Source organism: Triticum dicoccoides, chromosome 3A (genome assembly GCF_002162155.2).
Source record: "Triticum dicoccoides isolate Atlit2015 ecotype Zavitan chromosome 3A, WEW_v2.0, whole genome shotgun sequence".
Classification (NCBI taxonomy): Eukaryota; Viridiplantae; Streptophyta; class Magnoliopsida; order Poales; family Poaceae; genus Triticum; species Triticum dicoccoides.
This window is the reverse complement of record NC_041384.1, coordinates 440,223,267-440,234,581: the sequence shown is the minus strand read 5'-3', so window position 1 is coordinate 440,234,581 and position 11,315 is coordinate 440,223,267. Positions and strand designations below refer to the sequence as shown.

At 48.9% G+C, this 11,315-nt stretch overlaps 1 protein-coding gene across 1 annotated transcript; it reads right to left on the bottom strand.

Annotated features, from left to right (window-relative positions):
- Positions 1-1,769: 1,769 nt before the first annotated feature.
- LOC119268466 lies at positions 1,770-3,003 on the bottom strand. The gene has a single exon (XM_037550117.1). It carries the CDS (start codon positions 2,918-2,920, stop codon positions 2,186-2,188), a length of 735 nt encoding a protein of 244 aa, XP_037406014.1. The 5' UTR covers positions 2,921-3,003; the 3' UTR covers positions 1,770-2,185.
- Positions 3,004-11,315: the final 8,312 nt, after the last annotated feature.

Genomic DNA, 11,315 nt, shown 5'->3' with positions numbered 1-11,315 from the left:
GGTGCGCAAAACAGGTGACTGTGGTTGGATAGCTCGGGGGCGCCGATGGGAAGGGGTTGGGCGAGCGCGCGTCCAAGCTACACAGCTACAATGGTAGCGGCGGCAGCGGCGACGAGAGAAGAATGGGAAAGAGTGGAGAAGAATGAAGGGCATGCGGCCGGAGAGCGGGAGGGGGCCGATAGAAAAAGAAGCCCCTGTGCCACGGACGGGCGGGCCAGAGGAGGACACGCACATACAGCCCGCGCGTCCGCGTGCTATCCGTTTTACCTCAAAATCGATGTAAACTTGGGTCGAGGATGGGTCGAAAGCGGACACAAAACGAACAAAAGTCAACAAAAGTCCGTTTTGCGCCCGCGTGCTGGGTCGTCTGATTCGTTTATTTTACTTCAAACGGACGAGCGAATAAGATGGGGTCGCGTGGTGGAATTGGCCTGATGTTACGACGAACGACGCGGCTCGGTACCTGCGATCTGAAAGCGTGCAGGTGCAGGTTGCCTCCCCGTTCGGGAAAGCCTCTGACTTTGGATTCCCCCTTTCATCTCCTGGTGAGAATGAACGGCTGAACTGCCGTGGCAGCGGTGGAAGCTCCTTGACCGAGCGTTCACTCGGATATCTTGCAACAGAGAGGTCCAGGGCAAGACAAAACATAAAGCAGCCAACAAGATCGGACAGTCAGTAGACAGTACTGTAGTACGTCGCAGCGCAGGGTCCGTATGCGAATGAAAGAAAAGAGATCTGAACAGTGCAGGAAAACGCGGCAGTCGCTTTTCCCGGGCGTTGAGTAGTCACCTGCGACTGCAACAAGCCGGCACGAGACGACTTGCGCGCCCGTCCGCGGCAAATATGTAAACTCGGATCGGAGTGGACGCAGCGAACTTGTGTTGACTGTGCGGATTATGTTTTTCTTCTAGACAAGGCGTGGATTTTGTTTGTTTACCCCTTTTCTCGCACAAGAATGCCTTGGCGGATCAGGTATAAATTTCTCTACACAGTAATGACAAGTTTGGGTGCCAACTAATGTGTGGGTGGATGGTTTGAAGGACGGTTGTACCATCAAGATTTAAGTCCTACTCTTGACACTAGTGCTCGCATTTCTCTAGATTTATTTCAGGTCTTTTGTCGATACGCGTTCAGTCGGACGAGACGTTTCCATCGACTACGAATCTCTCTGCGTCAACTTCGTCAATCTCAAAATGATATGTTCGCTCAGTCTTTTGGAAATGCTCATAAGGATAGGTTGTGTGCGTATGTTTGAGCATTGCCTCGTGGAGTGCGCTTTGCCTGTAGTCATCGGCGCACATTCTCGGATAAAAAAACGGTCTTATTAATCCTCAGATGCCTTGTCCCACATAGTAATGATGAGTGTGAGCCACGCCGAAGCCGAACCGAGACCTTGTCGAAGCCGAGGCGGTATAGGGGTTGTTCATCGAGTGGGGCTTAGAGACATGGTCGGTGGGGACGAGAGCCAGCACGGTGGGGGGCCGGGGAGGGAAGGAGGAGGGCGGGGCGGCGATAGAAGCCAACGGCGGCAGGTGGATGTAGGCGACTAGGGCTGGGTGGGTTGGCGGTTGCGTGAGAAAGAAGATGAACAATGCACAATCTATTTTTGGCCGTATGATGAAGATCTAACGATTTAGAACGGAAGTGACTGATGCAAACAAAAAGTTTCTGAAGATCTAACGGTTCGAAAGTGACTGGTAGTGACTGGTAGTTTCTGAAGATCTAACGATTTAAATACTGTCGTCGTGCAGAAAAACCCAGACATCAGATTGCTACAAGAAAAAAAAAATCTATTATTCTGGTAGTACAATATACATGCATGTACAGGTAACACATTATCACTACAAAACTTTTCTGAGCTTCCACGTGTATTTTAATCTCCTATACAGTCCTTTTTTTGGTCCTAGTACTATGTTCACATGTCGATCACAACTTCACATTGACTTGGAGAGCCCGGTATCCCCGACTGGATCCAAAATTTAGGCCTCACATTTCCCTTGCTCTGACTTGACGCCTCGTCTTTTTGGACTAGCTCAATCCCGTGCAACAATCCAGTATTACCATCGCCATTTACGAACACAAAGTTGCTCCCGGGTCAAAAGTTCGAAACTTCAACCCAAATGTGAAATCTCACATTTTGAAACTGGTTCTCCACGGCGGGGCGGGGGACGCGCCAGCTTGGAAGTCAGAAGTATTGGCTCCGGCTGAGCCCCTTGGGCGCGGAGAAGAGGCCGACGAGATCCTGCCGGTACGGCAAGAACGTCCGCCGCGCCGCGCCGGGGGAGGCCTTAGTGCCGTAGAACTGCCGGTGGCTGGCGGCCACCGTGTCGAGCTCGGTGGCGGCTTTGCTGTCCCGGCCTCGTGGCTTCCCCTTGGGCTGCTCCCTGGCGGGCGAGGGCGGCGCGGAAAGGAATCGGAACTTGTCCCTGCCGTCGCTGTGGCTGCGGCCGACGACGAGGTCGCTGACGCGGCGCCACCGCGACAAGGACCCCGTGGATCCGCTCTTCCGCGGCGACCGCGCCGGCGAGGACGCGGCCGAGGCGCCGGGCGTCCAGACGCAGTAGCTGTCCGGGGACGCGCCGTCGAGGTCCCCGGCGTCCGTGGCGGCGGAGGAGGAGGACGAGGACGTGGACCCGACGGACGAGTTCCGCGCCTCCTCGAGGAACAGCCGGCCCAGCGGCCTCCGGCCGGGCGCCGACGGCACGTGCGCGTCGTCGAAGACCCGGCCGAACACCGGGTAGAACGGCCTGATGCGGCCGTCGGCGAAGAGCTCGTCGGCCGCGGCGCCGCCCGTGGCAGGCTCCCGGCTCCCGAAGGAGAACTCGAACTCGTCGTCGGACTCGTCGGCGGGAATCGGGGGGCCGTCCGCCCTGGCCACCGTGGGCTCCTGGCGTCGGTCGTCACTGCGCCGCTCCCCCATGTCTTCTTCTTGGCTGAAACGTCGTTTGTTTGGCTTGCTTGCTTTCTTTCTTTGCGGATTTGGGTGCGAGGCTTTGGTCTAGTTCGTTGGGATAACGCACCGGCGTTTATATAGGGAAGGCAGATCCGGGCGGGGCGACCTTCGAGAAGGTCTACCCTTTGTATAGTTTTGGGCGGGGATGGGCGTGATGGCGCGCGATGCACGTCACTCGTGAGGCACGCGGTGCCGCCAATCTCTCTGTTTACTCTGCTTCCGTTCGGTTCCGTGTGACCCTTTTTCCTCTCTCTGTTTTGCACTTGTTTCCTTAGGATTCTCTAGAAGAACATTGGCGGGTGCCTACGTAACACCTGCGCTTGCCTGCTTGCTTGTGGTACAAACAAGCTGGAATTAATTAGGTCGGTTCTGGGGCGGGCCGAACACACTGACATCAGTTTCGTGGCCAGGAGGTAATCCAAAACCAGCTCAGGGACTCTCAAGGAAACTGTAGCTTGGGGACACGTGTGTTTTGGGAGGCAATCTTGCTACCAATATTAGGCCTCTTTCAGTGGGAAAGTGCTTAAATATGGTGATAAGGATATCTCCAACGGCAACTTGTAAATTTTCTCTCTCATCTGTTAACGGACAAAGTGACCAGTTCGTGAACACGGATGCGAAAGACAGTCATCCAATCATAGCCGCATACATTTTCACAATAACTTGAACCAACCGAATGAAATCCGATCAAACCGGACGAATTTTGATATAAACATGGCGGATTTCATTAAAAATATGATAGTTTGTACATAAAAACGGACGACATTCGTCCGGTGAACTAAAACCCTAAAACTAAAATACTAAACTATCCTATACTTCAGGGTGACCTCGTAGGCCATGTCGGGCGAGCTCGCGGCTCCTACTCCGTTATTGTTGCCCGACCCGGCGTTGAAGTCGGAGTCGTCGGGTTTGGGGCGGCATAAGGTGACGGCGCCGCGGCAGGGCTTCCCAACGGCCGCTTGACGCTCGCGGATGATCCTCTCCGCCTCCTCCTGTGCCGTGCGCAGTGCGGCCGTGGGCAGAGGGCGGAAGTCGTTGGAGGCAGCAGCAATCTCGGCGAGGGACCATTCCTGGTTGTACCTTGCCATCTCCCCCTAAGTGCATGAAAATACTTGGCAACTATTTTTTACTGAAGTGCTTAGCTTTTTTAGCTAAGCTTCATTTAATTGTTTAGCGGCCAAGATCGCCATGAATAGCTGTGTACATAGGTCAACATGCTCGACATTATTCCTATCTAGGGTAACAAAAGTGTTCTCTCTTTTTCTTAGTTGCTTTCGACGACAATTTTCGCCTTTGTGGCATAATATTTAGCACCCGTACATCCCGTGGAGCATTCGAACATGCTGCTCTCCATCTCGTTCACTCATCCAGCTTTCACATGTGTGTCAATTTTTTTTGCACTTAAATACAATGCATAGAAAATCAAAATATATGGGAGTGAGATACATAATATAATAAACGATGTCCCACACTTTGCCATTGGGTTATAGTCCTACATCGAAAGGAGTTGATTAAAAGGTATGTAATTACCTTTATTCAAAGGAAATATCAATTGACAAACTCTCCATGTCAAGTTTATGGGTGCATTGACCCTTTCTCTCTAATTAACACATAATCTATAATTTTTAATGTTTTCTGTGTACAATATTTGTATCTTTTTTTATCCGCAATAGGTAAAAGAAAAGCACCATAATATCTGGGGCACGTCAGCTGGGGGTGTGCTTCAACTAATGATTGGTTCACTCGTTTTTTTTTTGAGAATCTCACAAAGCTTTATTACTGAATCATAATGTTCATAGGTACAAAAAGAAGATCGCCGGGTTGTCCTAGCCAAGTGTGTCGGCCAAACCCTAAAGATAACGCATGCTTTGCGAGATTATGGGCCTCCGTATTGGAGGTCCTATACTCATGAGTAAACGAACATGAAATAAAGGTAGTTGCTCTAGTCTTGATTTCCTCGACAATGGCTCCAAATTTTGCTGAGCTTCCCTGTCTGATTGCATCTACCACCACCTTGCAATCGGAGGCAACAAGTAAATGGTTGATATAGAGATCTTCTGAAAGTGCTAATGCCTCCCGAACAGCTAGTGCTTCTAGCACTTGGGGGTTGTGCAGTCCTCTGAAAACGAGAGCTGACGCTCCCATGAACAAACCTCTCTCATCCCTGCAAACCACACCAACTGCGCCAAACGTACCTGGGCGTGACACGGCCGCGTCCACATTGAGTTTGTAGTAATCTGTTGGTGGTGGAATCCACGTACGGGGTCGTGGTACTGCTACCCCATGTGCTTCCTCCTTCTTCTTCTTCAAAAACTCTATGTCTGATAAGTAAGCTTTGATGAAGTTGTCAGTGGCAAACGGAGTCTGGTATATATCCTCATGTATAGCTTTCCGTCTTGCACTCCAAATCGCCCATAAAGTAACAATCATCAACTGAAATTGCTCCGGTGGAAGAGAGTCATTCATGGCAAAGAGCCACAGCCGTGCGTCAGGTTCTGAGGTTGCCCACATGTGCTCGACCATCTCGGCTTCTGAAAGTGCCCACACACACCTAGACACATTACACTCCAGCAAAGAATGCCGCCAGCTATCCTGCCCTCCGCATAGGGAGCAAGCACTCGTAGTGGCCATATGACGATGGTTTAGGACATCTCCCGTAGGGAGTGAGTGTTGCGCCAATCGCCAAGTGAAAAAGCGCAGTTTCGGTGGCACTGACATGTTCCATAGCGAGTTCCACCCCCTCATCTCATGTTCAGAGTTGGAAGGATCCTCCCTTTCCTCCAGCCATGCCTCGCGCCCAATCTTGATCTTGACAATCATCTTATAAGCTGACCGTACAGAAAAATGCCCCCTTGGATCATCATTCCATGCCCAGAAATCGTCCACACGCCGTGTACAGAGCGGTATTTGCAAGATCGCCTCCACATCAATGGGTATGAACACCTGTCTAAGCAAGTCCTCTTGCCATGCAGCTCTAGTGTGGTCGATCAGATCAGAAACCAGTTGCGGTGGGTCAGCAACTAAGGAGGCCACCGGCTTCATCATTCCGTCCCTTGGGATCCAACTATGTTGCCATATGTTCGTGGTAGTTCCATCACCAATACGCCGGATAGCTCCTTGGGTGATAATATCTCTCCCATCAAGTATAGATCGCCACACCTGAGAAGGATGTGGACCTAGTTGAGCTTCAAGGACTGTACATTGTGGAAAATATGATGCTTTAAGGATTTGTGCACTAAGAGAGGAGGGATCATTCAATAATCTCCAAATTTGCCGAGACAAAAGTGCCAAGTTGAAGATTTCTATATCCCGAAAGCCAAGTCCTCCCAAACTTTTCGGTCGGGTAATCAAATCCCAAGCTACCCAACATGGTTTCCTCTTGCCTCTCTTGCTCCCCACCAAAATTGACGAATGAGTGACGTAATGCTTCCACAAAGGCCTCGAGGTAATCTGAAGCAAGACATCGAAAAAACTGGTAAAGCTTGAGCCACAGATTTTATGAGAACCTCCTTTCCTGCCACTGATAAAAGTTTCTCCATCCATCCCTTTATCCTTTCCCAAACTCTGTCTCGTAAATATTTGAAGGTGCCATTTTTGGACTGTCCAACATCGGTCGGCAGACCCAAATATTTTTCACTCAAAGACTCATTCTGCACATTAAGTATATTCTTTATCTCCACCCTAAGGGTCTCCGGGCATCCCTTACTGAAAAATATGGACGATTTATCATAGTTTACCCTTTGGCCCGAAGCCAAGCAATATGCATCAAGTAGGTTTGAAACCTCATTTTCCCCCTGGACACTAGACTTGAAAAGCAGCAGGCTGTCATCTGCAAACAAAAGGTGGTTCACTACCGGAGCCGTGGGCGCCACCTTTATGCCACCGAGCACTAATGACTGAGAACTGTGTTTTAAAAGGCACGAAAGGCCCTCCGCTGCAATCAAGAATAAGTAAGGGGAAATAGGATCTCCCTGCCTGATACCCCTGGAAGGTGAGAAGCTCTCTAATCTTTCTCCATTAAACAAGACCGAGAATGAAACAGAAGTGATCATGCTCATAACTGTATGGATCCAATCTGGTGCAAAGCCAAGCTTAACCATAATTGCCTTTAGATAAGGCCACTCTAGTCTGGCATATGCCTTCGTCATATCAAGCTTAAGTGCACAAAAGTTGTTTGTCTTGGATCTGTTTCTCTTCATGAAGTGCAAACATTCATACGCACAAATAATATTATCCGTGATCAACCTCCCGGGAACAAAGGCTGATTGCTCCTTTGAGATAATATCTGGCAATATCAACTTCAATCTATTCGACACCACTTTAGAAGCTATTTTATAAATCACATTGCAAAGGCTGATAGGCCTAAACTGGGTAAGTAGAGTGGGATTTTGTACCTTGGGTATCAACACGAGTATCGTATCATTAATGCTTGCAGCAGTCTCCTCTCCACGGACGATCCGAAGCACCACTTTAGTTACTTCATCCCCACAAATGTCCCAGTGGCGCTGATAGAAGTGTGCAGGAAAACCATCTGGCCCCGGTGCCTTCGTAGGAAACATCTGAAACAGGGCCTGCTTTACTTCCTCATTTGTGTAAGGAGCGCAAAGCGAAGCATTCATCTCTAGTGTCACTTTTCGAGGCACATGTTGTAATACATCATCTACCCCTGTACACCTTCCGTCGTGTACAAGGTTTTATAGAAATCTGTCACAAGTTGTTTCATCTCAGCCTTGTCCTCTACTCTTATACCCAGCGCATTGTGTAGAGCTCGAATCATATTCTTCCTACGCCGCATATTTGCTCTCATGTGAAAAAAATTTGTGTTACGATCACCCGCAGTCAGCCACTGTATGCGCGATCTTTGTCTCCACATTAACTCCTCCCTATGATAGAGCTCAACCAGTCGTTCATTCAACTTTTGCTCAAGGTGATTTGGAGCAGTCCTAGACGGAACACTCCGAAGCCTCTCTAGCTTCGCTTTTGCCATCTTGATCTCCTTCCTAACACTTCCAAAAGTTTCATCGTCCCATGCCGAGAGGTTCTTTGACAGAAGCTCCAATTTTCTGCGAATCCCCTCAACTCCTTGATCCGCTTGCAGTTCGCTCCATCCTGAGCTGATAGTGTCACACCATGATTCATGTGACTCCCACATCACTTCGTACCGGAAGCTCGGTTTAGGGCGTGGTAAAACCTCTTCAAACTGTACGAGTATTGGTCCATGATCCGAGGACGCCGAAGTTAAGTTTGTAACCTTGGCCATAGGGAAAAGCGCCGCCCAATCAGTTGTGGCCATCGCTCTGTCAAGCCTCACGCGGGTGTAGGATCCCCCGGTCACTTTTTTCTCAAAGGTCCAAAATCTGCCATGATAGCCCAAGTCCATCAACATGCAAACGTCAACCGCATCCCGGAAACCTTGTATTTGTGCATTACTCTGATTAGCAGCTCCCTCATGTTCATCCGGACGTAAAACTTCGTTAAAATCGCCCAAACACAGCCAAGGGAGGTTGCTAAAAGACGCCAACCCCTTTAGGAGATCCCATGTTTGGTGTCTCAGTTGTGTCTGGGCCTCGCCATACACGCATGTCAACCTCCATGGGTCTTTCCCTTCCTCTACCACCTTTGCATCAATATGATAAACAGAATCACCCAAGATCTCAACATTTATTGTATTATTCCAAAAAATCCCTATTCCTCCACTTCTTCCTTGACTATCTATCGCATAGGCATTATCATAGCCCAAAGTGTTAGCTAAAGCTTCTACACGTGCACCCTTTACTTGAGTTTCAACAATACACAACACGGTAGGGGTAAATTTCTTCGCAAAGTCGCGAAGCTCACGAACTGTCGCGGCTTTACCCACGCCGCGACAGTTCCAACAAAATGAACTCATTGCGTCCGGCGGCACTCCTCGGAGGAGCCCGCCGATCCATCATACTGGTCCTTGCCACGTTCCACTCCATCTGTCACCATACTCGGTGTCCCTGCATCAGACAGCTCCTTAAACAGGGCTCCTTTATTGCCAACATCTTTCTTCCGTCGCTTCACCTCTTTCCTTGGAGACACATATACAGGCGGCATCGGTGGAACACCGTCCGGCTTTCCAGAGATTACAAGAGCTGTAGAGCTCACTGGGACCACGTCCCCTTCTCCATCATCACTCGACTGAACTGTCTCTGGATGGTTCTTGTCCGAAGATTGCCTCTTGTTACTTGCCACCACTACCCCCAGCGTTGCAGCAGTCGGTTCCTCAATCATACCCTTGGGCTCGCTTGGCCCCGATACTTCTGTGGTCATTGCATTGTCCTCTCCTTCATCCTGCCTCCCCGCCTCCCTGCGAGGTTCATTCTAATATGCATTGAAGCGCCAACTTTGATTGGGGTTATACTGCTCTCGCCCCCTACCTCTTCCTCCTGCATTCCTTGGGCCGCCTCGTCCCCTCTGGTTACCAAAACCACCTCTGCCAGGTTGCCTGAAGCGAATATTGTCAGCCAGAACAAATTCACCCCACTCAAACTTTGTCTCATCATGAACACCATCACCACACTCCTCGTGCCAATGCCCGCATTCACCACAGTTAAAGCAAAAGACAGGTAATTTCTCGTATTTTACTTGATATCTAACTCGTTCATCCCCCTTCTTTCCAGTGACAAACCTCTTAATTTTTGCGTTGATATCGATTTACACCCTCACCCGGACAAATTCACCAAATAAACCTGCCGGTAGCTTGAGCTGCACTTCTTCCACCTCGCCAATTCGCGATGCCATCCCCCTGACTGCAGGCTCGATCAAAAAGTTGTCAGGTAAACGATGGATTTGCGCCCAAACTGCCAACTTATCCAACTTGATGCTATCAGGGTTTTTGAACCCATCATACTCCACCAAAATCACTGCTTGGTCTCTGAAAAGCCATGGCCCCTCTAGCATGGCCTTATTCCAATCCCCTAGACAACCAAACTGCGCTGTGAACAAGTTGTCCTTCACCTTCCTCCAGACCACCGTTTTCGCTGGATTCCAGGCTGCACGCATGTCCCCATAAAGAGCATTAGGGCTGAAAGTCCTTGTAGTGTGTACCCTGGCTATGGCTAGCCACTTCGCCGGCGCCCCCAAATCCGGCAACTCCTCCTCCCACACGAAATCATCATCTTCCTCCTCCTGCAAATTCAACCTGGCTAGCAGCTCCTCCGTCGTCTCCTTGCCATGCCGCCCCTTCGAGCTTGATCCCGACGCCATGAACCGAGCAGTCTAGTCGCCGCCAACGAAAACCCTAGATCGATCTGCCGGAGAAACCACTATAACCAAGGTCGGGTAAGGTCACGAGGGGCCTCCCTTGATCAGCCCGAGTCCAGGGGATCACCAGCAGGTTCGATCGGGGAAAAGAAGGTAAGATCCGGCCGCGGCGCCGGAGTATGTCGAAACCCTAGGCTATCGCCGTCGGGGAGAGAAAACTCGCCGAGAGAAAACGACTCACGGACTCGCCCCTGTTATCTGGATGGATGGATGGATAATCTGGACTGGTGAAGGCGAGGGGAACCTCACGCATCGACTCGCGGGATCCATCCAGGAACGCACGCATGCATCGCCATCATGTGGCTGGCATCTACATGAATCTTCATCGCTTGGACCTACGTGGATCTCCGTCTATTTCAGCGATTGTTTCAGGCTGTTCGCTCTGGGGAGGACCAGGGTGGACCCCCATCGGCCTAGAGGCCCAGTTTACCCTTTGTTTAAATGCCATGACCAAAAGTGTACATATCTTTCTTATAAAAATAGCGAAAAGCATAAATTGTATAATTTCCATGATAATAAAATTATAAAAAATGTCATGCGAGTTATAAAATGTGATGATAATTTATAAATTTACAAAATGGTATGTTTAAAGAAAAATGTGTCGTCAAATCTATTTTTTTTATGAATTCTGCCGTGGAGATGTTTCACTATGAAAAAAGGGATGTTTTGGAGAATTATTTTTCTTTATTTTTGCCAAGGAGCAAAAACAAAATGCCATGTTGTATTTTTTTGCTTTATTTGATCCACCGTGCAGAAGATCTTAAAAAATGCCATGTCAGTGAAAGAAAATTACCATCCTCTTAAACAATAAAACTGTCCTCCTACTAATAATAAAATGTCAGGCTCTCACTAATGAAATTGCCATATTGTTAATAATAAAACTGCCATATTCTTAATAATAAAATGCCATATTATTATTATTAATAAATGGCATGTTCTTAATCATAAAGTTGTCATCCTCTTAATAATAAGACTGTCATGTTATTAATTATTAAAATGCCATGCTCTTATAGTCTTAGTAATAAAAATGTCTTAATATTGCCATATTATTAATTATTCAAATGTCATGTTATTA